Source organism: Garra rufa, chromosome 22 (assembly GCF_049309525.1).
Source record: "Garra rufa chromosome 22, GarRuf1.0, whole genome shotgun sequence".
NCBI lineage: Eukaryota > Metazoa > Chordata > Actinopteri > Cypriniformes > Cyprinidae > Garra > Garra rufa.
In genome coordinates this window covers 17,640,805-17,658,097 of record NC_133382.1, presented here as the reverse complement: position 1 = coordinate 17,658,097, position 17,293 = coordinate 17,640,805, and the positions used below count along the sequence as shown (strand labels likewise).

The following is a 17,293-nucleotide window of genomic DNA, read 5'->3' as shown; positions in this document are numbered from 1 at the left end:
TTAGTAGTATGCTGAATATATGCTAACATTAAATTTTGATGTTTCCCCAAAAGACAAACTATTATATTATAAGTAACTTTGCAAGTACATGTACTTCCTACCTAGCCTAACCCTAACCTAAGTCTAAGCAGTGTTAGTTGACGTAGGTGGAAAGTATAAAGTTTATAGTAAATAGACTAAGTAGACCATCAAAATAAAATGTAATATGATGTAGTCCATTATAAATTAAGTAGATTTAATATGGCATCCATTGTGTTATAAATAATCTGAAAAGTTATAACCTCAAATATTCAAGTATTATAATGTAGAATAATTGTTATGATTATTCATGAGATGATATAACATATTATAAAAAATTTTTATAATGCATTATGCATTCATTATAATGCCTTAGAAATACCCTTATAATGTATTATAAATAGGGGCTTCATAGAAAGTGTTACCAACAAGTTCTTTATGACTGAATATACTATATTATTTTTGTTCAAGAAGTGGACTTCTCTAAAAGATACTACAATAATGTTTTTTTTTTTTAATAATTATTGATTTATAGTAATCATAAAAGGATAAGTTATGAAAAATCACAGGTCAAAAAATTAGGAAGATTTAACTAAATGTTAGATTAAATCCCATTTTTGACCAAAAAAATGAAAGGAAAATTAATCAAATGCCCAGCATGATATTTTAAAGCATGTTTGAGCAATCAATAACCTTTAAAGAATCAAGCTAAATGTTTGCTTCATCATACTATATGCAACAGTTTGCTTGAGAAAATGACAAAGATAAGTTTCTTCACTCTAAATCAGTTACAGATTACAAACACAGTGTCACACCATTTCAAAGTACAGTTTGTTTGCTTTTATTAGGAAATGTGCTAAGGAAACATTTTACAGATAATTTACTCAGCCCCTTGTCATCCAAGATGTTCATGTCTTTTTCTCTTCAGTCGTAAAGAAATTATGTCTTTTAGGACAACATTTCAGGATTTCTCTCCATATACTGGACTTCTATGGTGCCCGCGAGTATGAACTTCCAAAATGCAGTTTAAATGCAGCTTCAAATGGCTCTAAATTATCCCCAGCCTTCTTATTTAGTGAAACGATGGTTTATTTTCTAAACAAATTTACAATTTATATATTTTTATATACTTTTTAACCTCAAATACTCATCTTGTCTAGCTCTGTTTGAACTGTGTATTCCGGTTCAAGACAATTTGGGTATGTCAAAAAATCTCATTTTCTCCTCCAACTTAAAAATCATCCTACATCACTGTTTTACCTTTTTTTTTTTTGTAAAGGGCATTTATTCTTCTTTACACATTCACTTAAACACTGGGATGATACTTCTGCAGTGATATATGAAGATTTTGAAGTTGGAAGAGAAAATGAGATGGCAGTTTTTTTTACCTACCTTAACTGTCTTGAACCAGAATCCTACAGAGTTCACGCAGAGCTAGACAAGACAAATATTTGGGGTTAAAAAGTATATAGATTGTCAATTTTTTTTTTAAAATAACCGATCGTTTCACTAGATAAGACCCTTCTTACTTGGCTGAGATCATTTAGAGCCCTTTAAACTGATAGTTCAAACTCACAGGCATCATAGTAGTCCCCAATGTGGAAAAAATACTGATACGTTTTCCTCAAAAAAAACAATTTCTTTACGACTAAAAAAAGAAAGACATGAACATCTTGGATGACAAGGGGGTGAAATTATCTGTAAATGTTTGTTCTAGATGTGGACTTCTTTAAAAGATACTACAATAATGATATTTTTATAAATAATTATTGATTTCTAGTAATCACAAAAGGAGAAGTCATGAAAAATCACAGGTCAAAAAATAGGAAGATGTTGTCAATTTGACTAAATGTTAGATTAAATGGTTCCCATTTTAACAAAAAAATGAAAGGAAAATTAATCAAATGCACAGCATGATATGTTGAAGCATGTATGAGCAATCAATGACGTGATGAATCAGGCTAAATGCTTCTGATTTCATCATACTATACGCATCAGTTTGCTTGGGAAGATGACAAAGATAAGTTTCCCCACTCTAAATCAGTTACAGATTAAAAACACAGTGTTACGCCGTTTCAAAGCAGAGGTTTTTTGCTTTTATTAGGAAATGCGCTGAGGAAAGAATGGTGCTTGTACAGACACATAAGCCTCCTTGTACTCTCTTAAGCACAAAGCACAAAACATCTCAGTGGAGCCACTGGCACACAGCCACACTGAAGAAACGATCCAATGCCACATTGTACAAGAAATACATGATATAGTGAACACTCTCATAACTGCTCAGATGAGTTCACAACTTATACATTGAATTTCATGTTCCACTGGTGACAAAAATTATTTTCAAACCATAAAAATAGCGGAGACAAAGATCAAGTTGTCAAAATGAGGGAATGTAACCCTGAGATCAGTGCATTCAAGGCCCTCTGGTAATGTCTCTTAGGTTTCTTTGCTTATTCTGTTACGGGAACTTTGGTGTGGTCTAAGAGATCCCAATCTTGTTTATACTTTAAGAGTCACTTCCCTTGTAATCAGATCCACATTGGAAAAACGCTGAACTTGGACATCTAAACAGTCAGCTAACTGGCCAACTTTATATTGCGTCATTAGGCGGAAGTTGGAAAAGAGAGAAATCCTTTTCAAACTTTCAAGAGTCACTTCCCTTGTAATCAGATCCACAGAGAGAAAAATCTGAACTTGGAAATCAAAACAGCCAGCTCACTGGCCAACTTCATATTGCATCATTAGGCTGAAGCTGGAAAAGAAATCCTTTAGCTTGAAATTAAGTGAATGGACTGTATATACAAAGTATAATTATCAACCATTTAATCACAAAAATGATAGTAATATGTAGTAAGGCCTAGAAAGGACTCTCATAGCAATTCATTTTATTTTTGTACTGGCAGCATAAACAAAACTAGAAAATCCAGTCAGGTTTAAAAATTAAATTTCACTTCTTCAGTGTATTATTGTGTTAGAGTGAGAACTGCAAGTGATATCACTGGATACACACATACAACTTCCTTTTAAAAAGTCCTGAACTCAATTCACATTGTAGCAGCCTCAAAGTATTCCTTGATAAAGGACGCCACCTTGAGGACAAAGACCCAAAACAGCAGTCAGATCATAAGAGAGATGGTACAATCTTGACCACAACTTTTTTGAAAAACACCTGGCCACGAACAAAAAGCGCATGATGACTTAAAAAACATAAAACACCATTTGAACAATAACTCAATAACTTCACTAAACCTGCTCACAGCAAACTGTGTAGCTGAGGGATTCTGTTTCACAGTACCTTTTTGTAAAATAAATAAATACAAAAAAGCCTTCAAGTAAAGAAAGATATAAATATTCTCAATGGTTTGCTGATACTGAAATATTTTTTCCCTTCATCTGTCACCTGAGGTCCAGAACTGTCGTTTTCGAGTCCTTCACCACAATGTGCTTGCAAATCTGTAAACAGAAAAAATGGTGTTTCACTTCTCTAAAGGCATTTTAATTTTGAGGTCAACATTTGTAACAGAAGGCACATATAGCTGCTAATTTTCATATTCACAGCAGGATTCTTACAGTGAACAGAGGAGGGTCTTTAGAGTGGGGGTGAAAACCTTTCAATCTGCATCCGGCCACTTCTCCCATTCCAGCACTGGTCAGTCGAAACACTCCCGTGCTGAAGAAGCAAAAATAACACACATCTTAATAATCTCAATGTTTGTTTACGTATCTATTTTTTTAAGTACGCATAGGTATAGCATATTTATACGTGTATCTACATACTTTTAATTTCTTTACTTTTTTATTTTCAGAAATCTATCCATTACAAAAAAAAAGAACAATCAAGAATTTGGACAAATTATAAAATATAGTATATATTTACACTACCAGTCAAAAGTTTTTGATTGTTTTTGAAGTTTTTGAAATGAAAAGTTCAAGCAAAAACAGTAACATTACGAAATATTTTTACTATTTTAAAATAACAGTTTTCTATTGTAAATTTATTTTACATTTAATTTATTCCTGTGATCAAAGCTACATTTTCTGCATCATTACTCCAGTGTTCACAGAAATCATTCTAATATGCTGATTTGCTGTTCAAGAAACATTTTTATTACAATCATTATCAATATTTAGTAATACACATTTTTCTCGGGAATCTTTAATAAATAGAAATATCCAAAAATTAGCATTTATCTGAAATAAAATGCTTTTGTAACATTATACACTATAATATTCAAAAGAGAGCTTGGAAGCAGTATATTTTATTTATTTAATTATTTTTGGGAAAGAAATTATAAAAGTTAATACTTGTTTTTAGCAAGGACACTTTAAAATCATTATAATGACATTTTTTAATGTTACAAATGATTTCTATTTCAGATAAATGCAGTTCCCTTCCGGGAACTCGAGCTGCGTCATCAAACGCTATGGGGAACGCCATTGGCGAGCCGCACTCTGAACATAGTCTGTAAACCAATCAGAAGACGGGAGTGATGTCACAGGCGTGGTGACGTAAGCGACCAGGAAGTATAAAGCATGTGCGTTTCAAACTGGCGTCAGCTTTTGTCATTCAGCGAGAGCGCTCTGTGTATGTGTCTGTCTTGCATAGTTTGCTGTTTTTCTGTGCCAGTTTGCACAACTTTTATTTGAGCAAACTATGTCTACCAAGAAAGAGAACAGTCACACTGTCTGCCCACAGTGCGATCATGACCACTGCGGGTGCTCCGTTCCCGGAAGGCTCTCTTGGAGGAGTGAGCCTTTCTCCAGCAATCCTCGCGGGTCTGGCCCCGCTTCCGCCGAGGCAGCTGCACTCGTGGGGTTCGCAGCTTGATTTACTAGAGGGAATGGAAACGGGTGATCCCCTATCTCACCTAGTGAATCATTTGACCTCCTACTGGATGAGGAAGCCCGCACTGCGGTTCCTTCCCTCCAGGAAGAGGAGTCTGTGCTTCTCCTGTCTTCCTCCGAGGAGGTTGATGTGGAGGGCGCGGACGAAAGTATTCAACCGCCCCCCTTGACAGAAAAACCTTGGTTTCTGTCTCAGGGTCTCACGGTCTGTGGAGCAACCAACATCTCTCCTGGCATATAAACTGCCTAGAGACGCTTGCTGTGTTTCAGGCTCTGAAGCACTTCCTCCCAGACCTGAGACACCGTCACGTGCTGGTAGTAGCCCCGTACTGGCTGGCCCGAGTATAGTTCTCGGACATAATTGCCCTCCTCGATGGCTCTCCATGGGAGATTCCCGTCAGGAGGGACCTCCTCTCCCAGGCCGGGGGCTCAATTCTTCACCCCCGCCCGGAGATGTGAAAACTATGGGTGTGGCCCCTGAGGGGGCACATCTCATAGAGGCTGGTCTCTCAACCGAGGTTGCTGAGACCATCCTTCATTCCAGAGCTCCCTCTACGAGGAAACTCTATGGCCTTAAGTGGAAACTGTTTACTGCATGGTGTAACCAGCACCAAGTAGACCCAGTTCACTGCCCAATAGGTACAGTACTGGAGTTTCTGCAGTCTTGCTTTGCCGCAGGGCTAACCCACTCCACCCTGAAGGTGTACGTGGCGGCGTTATCGGCCTACCACGCCCCTCTCGGTGGCCTGTCAGTGGGTAGAAACCCCTTGGTCATACGTTTCCTCCGCGGTGCACTCAGGTTGAGGCCTCGAGTGAGACTGAAGGTCCCCACGTGGGATCTCGCTGTGGTGCTCGAGACTCTCTGTAGGCCTCCATTCGAGCCTATAGAGGAGATTTCGGACCGCAATCTTACCATTAAGACTGCGTTGCTGCTCGCACTTACTTCTCTGAGGAGAGTAGGTGACCTTCAGGCCTTTTCAGTGGCCCCCCTCTTATACTGACTTTGTGCCCGGTCTGGCCAAAGCCTTTCTCTACCCTAGAGCCGGGTATGTCCCGAAGGTCCCGACAGCAGTACCACAGCTGGTCACACTCCAGGCCTTTTACCCTCCTCCATTCGTGGAGCGCAACCATCGGAAGTATAACTGTATGTGTCCAGTGCTACGTCCACAGAGCTGCCCTGTGGCGAAAGTCAGACCAACTGTTGGTTTGTCACGGTCCTCCTAAGAGGGGGCACCCTGCGTCAAAACCAGCCATTAGTAGATGGATCGTTGATGCCATTACTACTGCTTATGAGTCCTCTGGCCTGCCATCACCCTTGGGGTCAAGGCTCACTCTACTAGAGGCGTTGCTGCCTCTAAAGCTCTGGCAGCAGGTGTCCCCATACAGGACATCTGCAGTGCGGCGGGTTGGTCCTCACCCTTAACATTTGTCAGGTTCTATGAGCTAGACCTGAGAGCCACTCCAGTCCTCCTCTGTCCTTGAGTGACAGATATTTTGTCCCTCGTGTGCCTGCGGGCCGAGATATATTCTCTCCCTCTTGTTCTGGCAGTTCCCCAGGCAGAGGTGTAATACTACTCGCGTCCTGGCAATTTCCCCAGGCGGAGACATTCCAGTGTCCTGGCAGGTTCACCAGGCACTACTTGTGTCCCTCTTGCTCTGGCTGTTTCCCAGACAGAGATGTACTACCTTCTCCTCGTGTGCCTGAGGGCCGAGGTGGATTCTCTCCCTCTTGTTCTGGCGGTTCCCCAGACAGAGGTGTATTACTCTCCCTCCGGGTCCTGGCAGTTTCCCAGGCGGAGGTGTATTATCTCCCTCGTGTGTCCTGGCGGTTCCCCAGGCCGAGGTGTATTTGTTCCCTCTTGTTCTGGCGGTTCCCCAGACAGAGGTGTATTACTCCCCCTCCGGGTCCTGGCAGTTTCCCAGGCGGAGGTGTATTATCACTCGTGTCCTGGCAATTTCCCCAGGCCGAGACTTCCTGTGTTCTGGCATGATTCACCAGACACAACGCTTTCCACTCTTGTCCTAGCACATACACTAGGCAGGGACTTGGAATTATGGGGGCGTGGATATCTTGTTCCCCATAGCGTTTGATGACGCAGCTCGAATTCCCGGAAGGGAACGTCTCAGGTTACGTATGTAACCCTGGTTCCCTGAGGGAATGAGACGCTGCGTCATGGACCATAATTCCCGCATCCCTGCCGCGCATCGCTTCATTCCTGGAAGCTGACGCCGGTTTGAAACGCACGTGCTTTATACTTCCTGGTCGCTTACATCACCACGCCTGTGACGCCACTCCCGTCTTCTGATTGGTTTACAGACTATGATGATATCACTGAATTCATTGATGAACTGCCTTTAACTGAAAATTGATTATTTACAATAATGCGTTACTTACACACTACTGTTCTGTTTAAATACTGTGCAGTTGCTTTGACACAATCTGTATTGTTAAATGCGCTATATAAATAAAGGTGACTTGACTTGACTTGACTATGTTCAGAGTGCGGCTCGCCAATGGCGTTCCCCACAGCGTTTGATGACGCAGCGTCTCGTTCTCTCAGGGAACCAGGGTTACATAAGTAACCTGACACGTTTTTTCTGAACTTTTTATTCATCAAAAAAACTGAAAAAAAATCCACTCAGACGTTTTTAACATAATAATAATAAAAAAATATATATGTTTTTTGAGCAGCAAATCAGAATATTAGAATGATTTCTGAAGGATCGTGTGACTGGAGTAATAATGCTAAAAATTTAGCTTTGAAATCACAGGAATAAATTACATTTTAAAATATATTCAAATAGAAAACAGTTATAAAAAAAAAGAAATCTTTTGACTGCTAGAGTATATATATATATAATTAGTAATTTATTTGCATTAATTCAATGTTTTTTAACAACCAAGACACTGCAATGATTCATGGATGTTTAAATGATAAACAATTGTTAAACAATCAAACATCTATTGTTAAAAAAAAAATTAATTAATCTGCATTCATTCATTTGATGTAGCACTTTAGAGGCTGCAGATGAAAAAAGCAGAGGGTGTGGGAGTTCTGTAAGCGTTATACTCACTCATTGTGTTTAGGTGCGCAAACAATAGCGATGGCCTCAGGTAGCATGAGCTGATAAGAGCTGTGTGTGTGCAGATCCACGCTAGAGAGGAAGGCCGTCTGTGTTGGGTGCGTCTATGAGCCAAAAAAGCAAATATTCAAATTAACACCATTTAGTAGACCCTTTTTCTTATGCAGCCATGAAATAATTCACCATGCAAAATGAGCAGGTGACCTGAAGAAGTAAGAATGAAAGTTCAGTAAGTACAGTAGTTTCCATGGTGATCCTTAAACTGATGCCCCATTATATTTCATTATTCAATTAATAAATTAATACAGTTGGGTACAGAATCAGTTTTTAAGTACATGGTCTGCCACTTATATAAGTAGCTTATTTCTATACACTACTGTTAAAAAGTCTGAAGAGCTCACCAATTGATTTGAAAATAAATAAAGTTAATACAATAAAATTGTGAAATATTATCCAAAATATAAAAATAACAAATAAAATTTAACATAAATTTAAAATTTAATAAATAATGTTTTCTGTTTGTATGTGTTTATTATTCAGAAATGCTGATTTGGTGCTAAAGAAACATTTCTTATTAATATTAGTTCAAAATAACATTTTTTGGTGCAAAAATCTTACTAACCTCAAAACCTACTTGATTTCATTTAAAAATGACTATGCATTATTTTTTCTATCGCATTTTTCTACTGATATTTGAGTATGGGTTCAATGGATCATAAATTTATGGTTTGGATTATATTGTGGTTTTTGAGTTTTCGGAAAAAATTACAATACCACAACAAAAACTAGTAGCATAACTAAAAAGTTCAAACATTATTTATTACAAGTGAACAGTAAGAAATAAATTAAGTGTAAAATAACACTGCATAGTGTTCACTGTATAAATTAAATAGAGATTAATCCTTGTTAATGCTGTGCTTTGTTGTTTGATTAATATTAATGAGACAGGGAGCAGCAGGTATAATAGTGTGCTGTCACATTAAGACTGAATGCAAGGATCCAATATAATGATACACATCCAATTTCTGTTTACATTCACTACACTTCAGATATAACTGACTACATTTACTTGAATTTACTTGCTGAGATGGATATTTTGAGATTTGAGTGTAAACACAAGTACCGAATGATTTTTTTTTTGCCACTTTTTGTACTTTATGGTTTAAAATTGCATGAATGTTTAAACGGGCAAGAATTAGAAACACTTGTATCACTCTATGATGGTTAATCTTTGCAACTAATCAGCAAATCACAGGCATGCTGAACTATGGGACCTTGTGTACATGAATCACAAATCATCTATGATCCCCTATTTTCAAGGATACAGAAGGTACACTATTATTGCTAGTTAAAAGGATATAAATATTATTACTAAATAAACACAAGTGGAATGGAATGTGAATGATGGCTGCTTAAAATCTGTAAAAAAAATATGTGGTGCTTTCAGCAGACTCAGATTCTGTTAGGGTTTAAAAATTTGTCACCAGCTTTTCACCTGCCAAAGGTGTGAAAAAAAAGAGGTGCATAGCTCTAATTTTAGTATTCAGAGAATACGTCATAGTCTGAAAAAGAGAAACACCCACGTGGATCCAGCCCAGGGTCAGAAGGTTATGATGATCCTGATAGCTGAACAGCTCTTCCACATTCTCCATGTCACAGTAATCAGGGCCAGCGGACTGCTTGGGGACGATCACATGGGTCAGCACAAACTCATTGTGTGTCTGTGGGACAACAAAACAGATTTTAGTTAATCTATTAACCAGGGCTGCTCCCTGGTTAGTCGACGAAAAAAAAAAATCCAAAGGAAAAAAAATCCAAAGGAAGTGGCGAAGTCACGCAGTCTGTGACGGAGAGATCGTTAATGGCTGGTCTATGTGGTAATATAGTACATCGGGCAGGACTTTCCATTGCTCACATATCATTCATCAAACTCAATTATGGCTTTTCATCTAAACAATGTATGTAGTAGCAACTTTACATGGCAGCACATTCTAATGTTAACCTAGAAAAATGTGCACTATTGAAGTGTCTGTGCAGAGTGTGGAAGCTGAATAGTAGCGCACTTACTGCATGAGTAAGCCGGTGCGATCACTTAAAATACTCTGTCATTTTGGTCATACAGATAAAAGTAATACATCTTTTGAATCTTTTAAATCTTTTAAAGACTGTGTTTATTTGTGTGCACTCACAATAACAATGAAACGTTGTGCTTTTGTAAAATAATTAAAGCAAACAGGATGCGCTTTCTGCCGTCTCAGTCTCTTTGAACTTGAGTGTGAAACTTCGAAACTCCATGTATACTTGCCTTACAGACATGACAACTATATCTATAGAGAGTGAAATTTCTATTTTAAATGAACCAATACAAATGGAAAACAAATATTATGTAATCCATATAAAACATGCATACAGGTGCATCACTACTGCAGAGATGACGAGTCTGTGTTGCCAACTTCATCTCTTAAGCCGAAAACAAAGAAAGCACTAGTTTATCAATATATTATTAAAACATTTATGCAGTTTCCTTGCTGTTTTTCCCTGGCACATTTGGAATTATTATATCTACCAGTATGCTGTGACTTTGTTGCATGCACTTGAGCACTTATTAGGTTATGTAGGCAATTAACGGCTCATTATTACGATTTATATGGTTTATTAATAAACATGCGACTAATAGTTGACTAATGCTAAAAATGAACGACTACTAGTCGACCAGAAAAATCTTTAGTCGAGGGCAGCCCTACTATTAACAGCTTCCCACCATTGCATTGTGCATCACTGGACACAAGTTAACCAATTCATTCTTTATAGGAGCTGAGGATTTTGGGACTAACAGGTAAAGCAAGTGATAAAAGTGTACAAAGGGGAATGAGAAATAAAAAGTGCTGGGAGGAACTTATTTGCTGCAAGACTAAGATGGAAGCAGGTGGCTGGTGAATAAGAAACTGAAATTCTGTGTAATGCTCATAAATAGTGTCATGATTCTATTTGTGGTGAAAGTATGAGGAAGTCCAGATCCACACCTAGTATTTACACTGATTGTGCAACACCAAAGCTGTTAGTTTTACAGTGAATGAGAAGGACTGCATATAGCCAAAAAAAGATGACTGGCATTTAACACTTCCCAAACCATATTCACACTCACTTCAAAAAATCAGCTATTTCAAGAATAAAAGTTTCTAATGTGCACAAAAGAGGAGGTACAGTATGCTTCAGCTGAGTACTTACCAGTTTTCCACAGAGAACTCCACATGTCTCAATTCCTCTCGCCGTGTTACTGTCAGCCAGCAGAAGGAACCTGTAAGTCAGGTCTCGTGGGATCAAAACCCGCCTCAGGCCTTCCACACGCTGATCTAGAAACACACATGAACATAATGTAGTACTGCTAATAACACAAGTAATGGATAAAGTACAGCAAGACAGGTGTTAATGCAAAATAAACCCCTTCAGGGTCATTAGATGCTTTCTAGCATTCTGAAGAGGTTTATTTTGCAATAACAACTGCCTGACTGTACATTATCCCACTTATTATGGATGTATGACTGTTCAAAATGAAACTTTTTATTCAGCCAAGGAACATTAAATTGATCACATTTACAACATAGCAAAATACTTATATAGATATTTACATTTAAATAAGTTGTTCTTTTGAACCTTTTACTCAAAGGATCCGGGAAAAAAGTATCATAGTTTCCAAAAAATATTAAGCAGCACTGTTTTTTTTAACATAGACAATAATGAAAAAAGTTTTTGTGTACCTATTATAATGAAACTACATTTTAAAACATATTCAATTAAAAAAAGTAATTGAAATTGCAAAAATATTTCATAATATTATTGTTTTTACTGTATTTTGAACAAATAAATGCAGTCTTGATAAGTGTTAAACAAATTCTACTCTAAAATCTTACCCTAAACATTTAAAGAGGAGTGTAAAAATGAATAAACATGAATTGTTTGATTACATAAGAACATACACCTAGCAATATGCAGTTTAACAGTTAATTTATTAAAAAACTAAATTAGTAAACTAGATTAGGGCACTCACTTTGCACAGCTGCTAAGGTGGCTGCCGGTTTAGGGACGGGGGCCGCTGGTTTATTACGATTGGGGTCAAGGCGCACGTGGTTTCTCGGGGTCTGGGATAAGCAGGACCCGTCGGTTTGTTCAGGCACTTTGGGAACAGCCTCATCCCTGCGACTGGCCAGCTCTTGTCTACGCAACTGGTCCTCGAAGTAGCGGAACTGCTCAGACTCAATTTGCATCTTCCTGAGCTGTGCTACACGTTGCCGTTCCTCCTCCAACAGAGACATCTTCTGCAGTCGTTCACTACACATGTCAACAGCCACGGCTTGAGTCTGCAAATATAAATAATATTCACAATAATGAAATGAATCTGAAATTTGATTAACAGGTTTTTCCATCAGCAGTGAATGAGAAGTACTCCATCGAATGTACCTGACTCTTTAGATATTCACTGTGTTCCTTGCTGTATTTCTCATGGAGAAGTCTCTTCAATTGGTCCTTTCGTGGAAAGGCCACTTCCTGCAATTTCTGAACATAATGAACAGATAATTGGACAAACATTAGGGGTTGTGTTACAGACAGCGAGTACCAGATCAATATGCGCTAAAGCTTTCAGGGACATAATGATTTTTTTAAAAGCTGGGAATAGAGACACTTAAACCAATTACTCATGTTTTTCTGCATTCAGGGACCATCAGCAGACATTAAGATCATTAGGTTAAAGACCCCATGATGAAATAAAAATGTGAGTTTTGCGGCTTTTCTGTATTTACAGTATAAGCTAGTGGATGAAACTTTTAGCAGATATTCAGCAAAATTTAGACTATTTAACCTCCAAATTCTAACCAAAAATATTGTCGCACTAATGTCTGTTCAATAAAAGGACAAAATCTTTAATATGTCACATCCTAACTTTTTTAATTTTTTTAAATATGCCAACAAAAAAACACAATTTTAAAAAATACTGTTTTAATCAGTCATAGGTCTCTTAAACAATGACTGATACATCAGGTGACTGGGAAAACCCTTTTGACTGCAGTCAGTTTCATGTTACTATGTTAAACTAAAAGCAGAACATGTGCCCACACAAGGCAAACCCACCATGTGAGCAGCTGGGAGCCTGACAAGTCCTCTAGCCAAGGTAATTGAGCATGATGCTAATCAGATTTACAGTGGGCTGAGCGCCACAGGGCTCCATCAGTTCCTGTGAGTAACATGCCAGGGGCTTACCTTCATTATCACTTGCTTCTCAGGGACGTTGCACTGCTGATAGTCCCTGTGACTGGGAAGTTTCTCAACAAATAAACTGCACAAGAGTGAAATTGCCATGAATTAGAGAATACATTTTAGGACAGCTGTGAAGACAAAAGAAAAATGGCCTAAGGTGCTGGAAAAGACTCCCGCATCCCTGTGACCTTAAAGGATTAGTTCACTTCCAGAACAAAAATTAGCTTTTCGACATAACCGAACTATATTGACCCGGATCACACAGACTACACATGCGCATTGCAGAGACGAGACAAGACTAGCATTTGAGGTTAAAAAGTAAATAAATTGTCAATTTGTTTTGAAAATAACTAATCGTTTCACTAGATAAAACCCTTCTTTTGGCTAGGATCGTTTAGAGCTCTTTGAAGCTTTGAAGGGGCACCATTCATATCATTACAGAGAGAAATCCTAAAATGTTCTCCTCAATAAACATTATTTCTTTATGACTGAAGAAAGAAAGACATGAACATCTTGGATGACAAGGGGGTGAATACATTATCTGTAAATTTTTGTTCTGAAAGTAAACTAATCCTTTAAATACTGTAGGACAAGCGTTAATAAAAAACTAAACATACGTGATGAACTTGTTGTAGAGGACAAAGGCATTCTCCAGACTGCCCTCCTCTAGATAAACAGCTGCCATACGCTCCATCTCCACACCAGAGCGGAAGTAGCGTCTCGGGGCGATGTCTTCATTTATTTCGATGTTATACCCCATTTTGCTGAGGGCCCGCACACGTTCCACCGCTGGCAGAGTAACGTCAGTGTGATCTGGCTCAGCTGCTAACTTTTTCTGCAAACGGAGAGGACAACAAAAGCCATGTGAATACAAAGCAGTGGCATACAAGGAACCCTTTGTAGACCGAGGCAATGGTGACATAATGTGCAAGAGTTTTATCAGCTACAAAGCACTATTGCTGATAAAGACATACAGTGATGTTATTTCAGAGAATTTAGCCCTCTATTCTAAATGTTCAAATCTTCTTTTCTTATTTTGTGTGCTGAAACTGAACTAGGATTGGTCCCCATACGCCAGCACAGAACATTTAGTTCTAAAGACATCACAGGCCTCTGATAAACACAACATAAGCTCTGTTCATCACCCAGCTTGAGCGAACCGGAACACCCAGCAGCACCCACGCTGAGTTTGCTTCCAGCTCTTATAATAATGACTAAACAGAGCCTCTGTTTTAGGGTCACTGAAAAGAGTGGGCGTCTTATCAACATGCAGAAGGACACTGATGGAATCCAACGAAGGCCTGCCGAGCAGTTACACTTGTTGGACATGACAGCTTGCTTGACTTTTAAACAGTACATGCATACAAATCTGCAAATGTTGTGAAAGAGCCAAATTAGAAGTCGCTGTACTATTGTTGGAGAACGGGATTCTGGGTGACCAGAATAAGACGACTATGCTTGATCAGGCATTCACGAAGAGGGAAGTAAAGTGTGAAGGGGGCTACATCCGTTACTTCCCTCTCGCCCACTCCAGGATGGAGGGATCTGAATGACGGAGCAGCTGCAATTGGAATACTAATGGGAGTGAGTCAGAAGAAGCCATTCTGTCCCTGCGACCCACCTCCGAGTAATATCAGCTGTTACCCACCACCCTCCTCCTCCCACAATGCCACTCACCAGTGTGCTGAAACTGAAGCCCTGGTCCATGGTGAGTTTACAACGTTGGCTGGCAGGCTTCGATCCTCCCTATGCATCCATCTGTCATCTCCCAAGATGATTCCGAGCTGAGAAGCAAGAAACACCATATCTGGCATCACAGCTGTGCTATTAAGAGGCCGCTGGGTCGATACAGTCTTTGTTTTCAGTTACTCAACACTAGCTTTGGCTACAACTCTATGCTCTAGAATTCCTAGCGTTTTCTTCCTAATCTATTAACACGGTTACCATGCCCTTTGCATTTCCACAGGGATTATTGAATATAATTCACCATCGTGGTCCAAATAACACGGTTATTCGTTCCAGAATCTGAGCTACAGTTGCTATGACAGCTTGTTACCATGCAGCAAAATATGGTGACTCATGGATATCTTCAGCTGTGAAAAAAAAATCCTTGGTGAGCTTTTTCATTTCGCACAAAGCTAGGTACATATTGGACTGTATCTTTCTCGTTTACTCTTTGAAAGCCGAGTACAGCAAATTGCAAATTAACAAATGGAAAAGCACCACCACAGAAGAAAATATTCTGATTAACGATGCCTTAAAGTAGATGCACTGTTAACATAAGAGAGCAGTGTAAAAGAGATGTGGCAGATTTAACACTGAGCAATCTCTGATAATTAGGGACTTGCATAATGTAAATTTGCATTTGATTAATTAAGATAATAAGCAGTCTAGATTATATGCATATAATATATCCGGTATATCAACTTTAAAAAAAAAAAGAGCATTATTTCACATTTGTGACCCTGGACCACAAAACCAGTCTTAAGTCGCTGGGGTATGTTTGTAGCAATAGCCAAAAACACATTGTATGGGTCAAAATTATTGATTTTCCTTTTATGCCAAAAATCATTAGGAAATTAAGTAAAGATCATGTTCCATGAAGATTTTTTGTAAAATTCCAACTGTAAATATATCAAAATGTAATTTTTGATTAGTAATATGCATTGTTAAGAACTTAATTTGGACAACTTTAAAGGTGATTTTCTCAGTATTTTGATTTTTTTGCACCCTCAGATTCCTGATTTTAAAATAGATGCATCTTAACAAACCATACATCAATGGAAAACTTATTTATTGAGCTTTCATATGATGTATACATCTCAGTTTTGTAAAATTTATCCTTATGACTGGTTTTGTGGTCCAGGGTCACATTTACTAATAATTAAAGAAAGCATGTAATTATTTAGTAAATAATGAGTCAAGAAACTGTCTCTACTACTAATACTAGCAAAAAGATTTTAAATGTCATAAATGGTAAAACAAACTAAAAATAAACATTTTTTTTTACAAAAAAAAAAAAAAAAATGATAATAATAAATAAATACTTGTATGGGTTAAAGACTGAAATAAGGTGTTCTTCTAAAATCTAAAGAGGGTTTACACAGTAAAAAAACACAAGCATTTTCAAGAAGGGATGAGTGGTTCTTCAACATATTTTAAAAGCCAAATCAAACCACAGTCCTCATCTGTTTGTGCTACATAAAAATCTAGTCTCTATGACTCTCACATGATGTCTAACAATTAAATAATAATAACATGATGACTATTATTTCTACTACGTATGTATGTACTAGGTTTGTCTAGCTAGCAATTGCTAAAGTATGCATGAAATGTATGATGTCAAAGTTTATGAAGAACTTATTCCTGCCCAGCACATGAACAACTCAGACTCTAATATAATATATTGTATATTAACTTGTAATAAAACACATTTCAAAACAATGAGTACTATAGGTAGAAGTAATATTAAACTAAAGTAACTTTCTTTATACTTTCCAATCTCCTCTGATTTATGACTTATCTATAAGTGCATTTTTTATGATGAACATCTAAAGTGCTCAAACTTGGAGCTCCTCCGATAAACAATCAATATAGTTAAGATGTCAAGCCAAAATCCTACAGCACAGATATGAGAAACACTGATCAGATTATCACTTTATCAGTAAACCATGATGAGTTAAGTGATACATCCCATCTGACAAGAATAAGATTGTAACAATTTCAATGTAAACACAAAATATTCCCACGATAAAAAAAACAAAAAAAAAAACACCAGCAATGATGATAGGCCTTATTAAATACCACAAAAATTAAATGTATAAATGCAATAAAATCCTCACCTGTAGGTGATGGGCTGCTGTGATCCCATGCTCCACATTCCTACAATCGTCACATGTGGCACATGCTAGAATTCAGTTTGAAAGCAGGCAACTCGCGTAAATGAAAGAGCAGGTTTTTGATTATTGTCTAAAACTCTCGGTCTTTTGCCTTTGTGCCTCATGGAAGCTTTGTTCTTTTGGCATGGATATGCGCGCAAGGCTAAAATGGCTGATTGCTGTCTTTGAGAGCGAATAACCTGCGATGTCAGATG

General features: G+C 37.9%; 1 protein-coding gene across 1 annotated transcript; it reads right to left on the bottom strand.

Moving 5' to 3' along the window:
• Window positions 1-2,091: 2,091 nt before the first annotated feature.
• Window positions 2,092-17,181, bottom strand: stambpl1 (STAM binding protein-like 1). Its single transcript, XM_073828025.1, has 11 exons — window positions 17,043-17,181; window positions 14,878-14,984; window positions 13,818-14,035; window positions 13,204-13,279; window positions 12,406-12,501; window positions 11,996-12,305; window positions 11,176-11,300; window positions 9,531-9,668; window positions 7,939-8,051; window positions 3,589-3,688; window positions 2,092-3,471 (listed from the first exon to the last, which is right to left on the bottom strand). The coding sequence occupies exons 2-11, from the start codon at window positions 14,905-14,907 to the stop codon at window positions 3,415-3,417; spliced, it is 1,263 nt and encodes a 420-aa protein (XP_073684126.1). The 5' UTR covers window positions 14,908-14,984; window positions 17,043-17,181; the 3' UTR covers window positions 2,092-3,414.
• Between the last annotated feature and the right edge of the window lie 112 nt (window positions 17,182-17,293).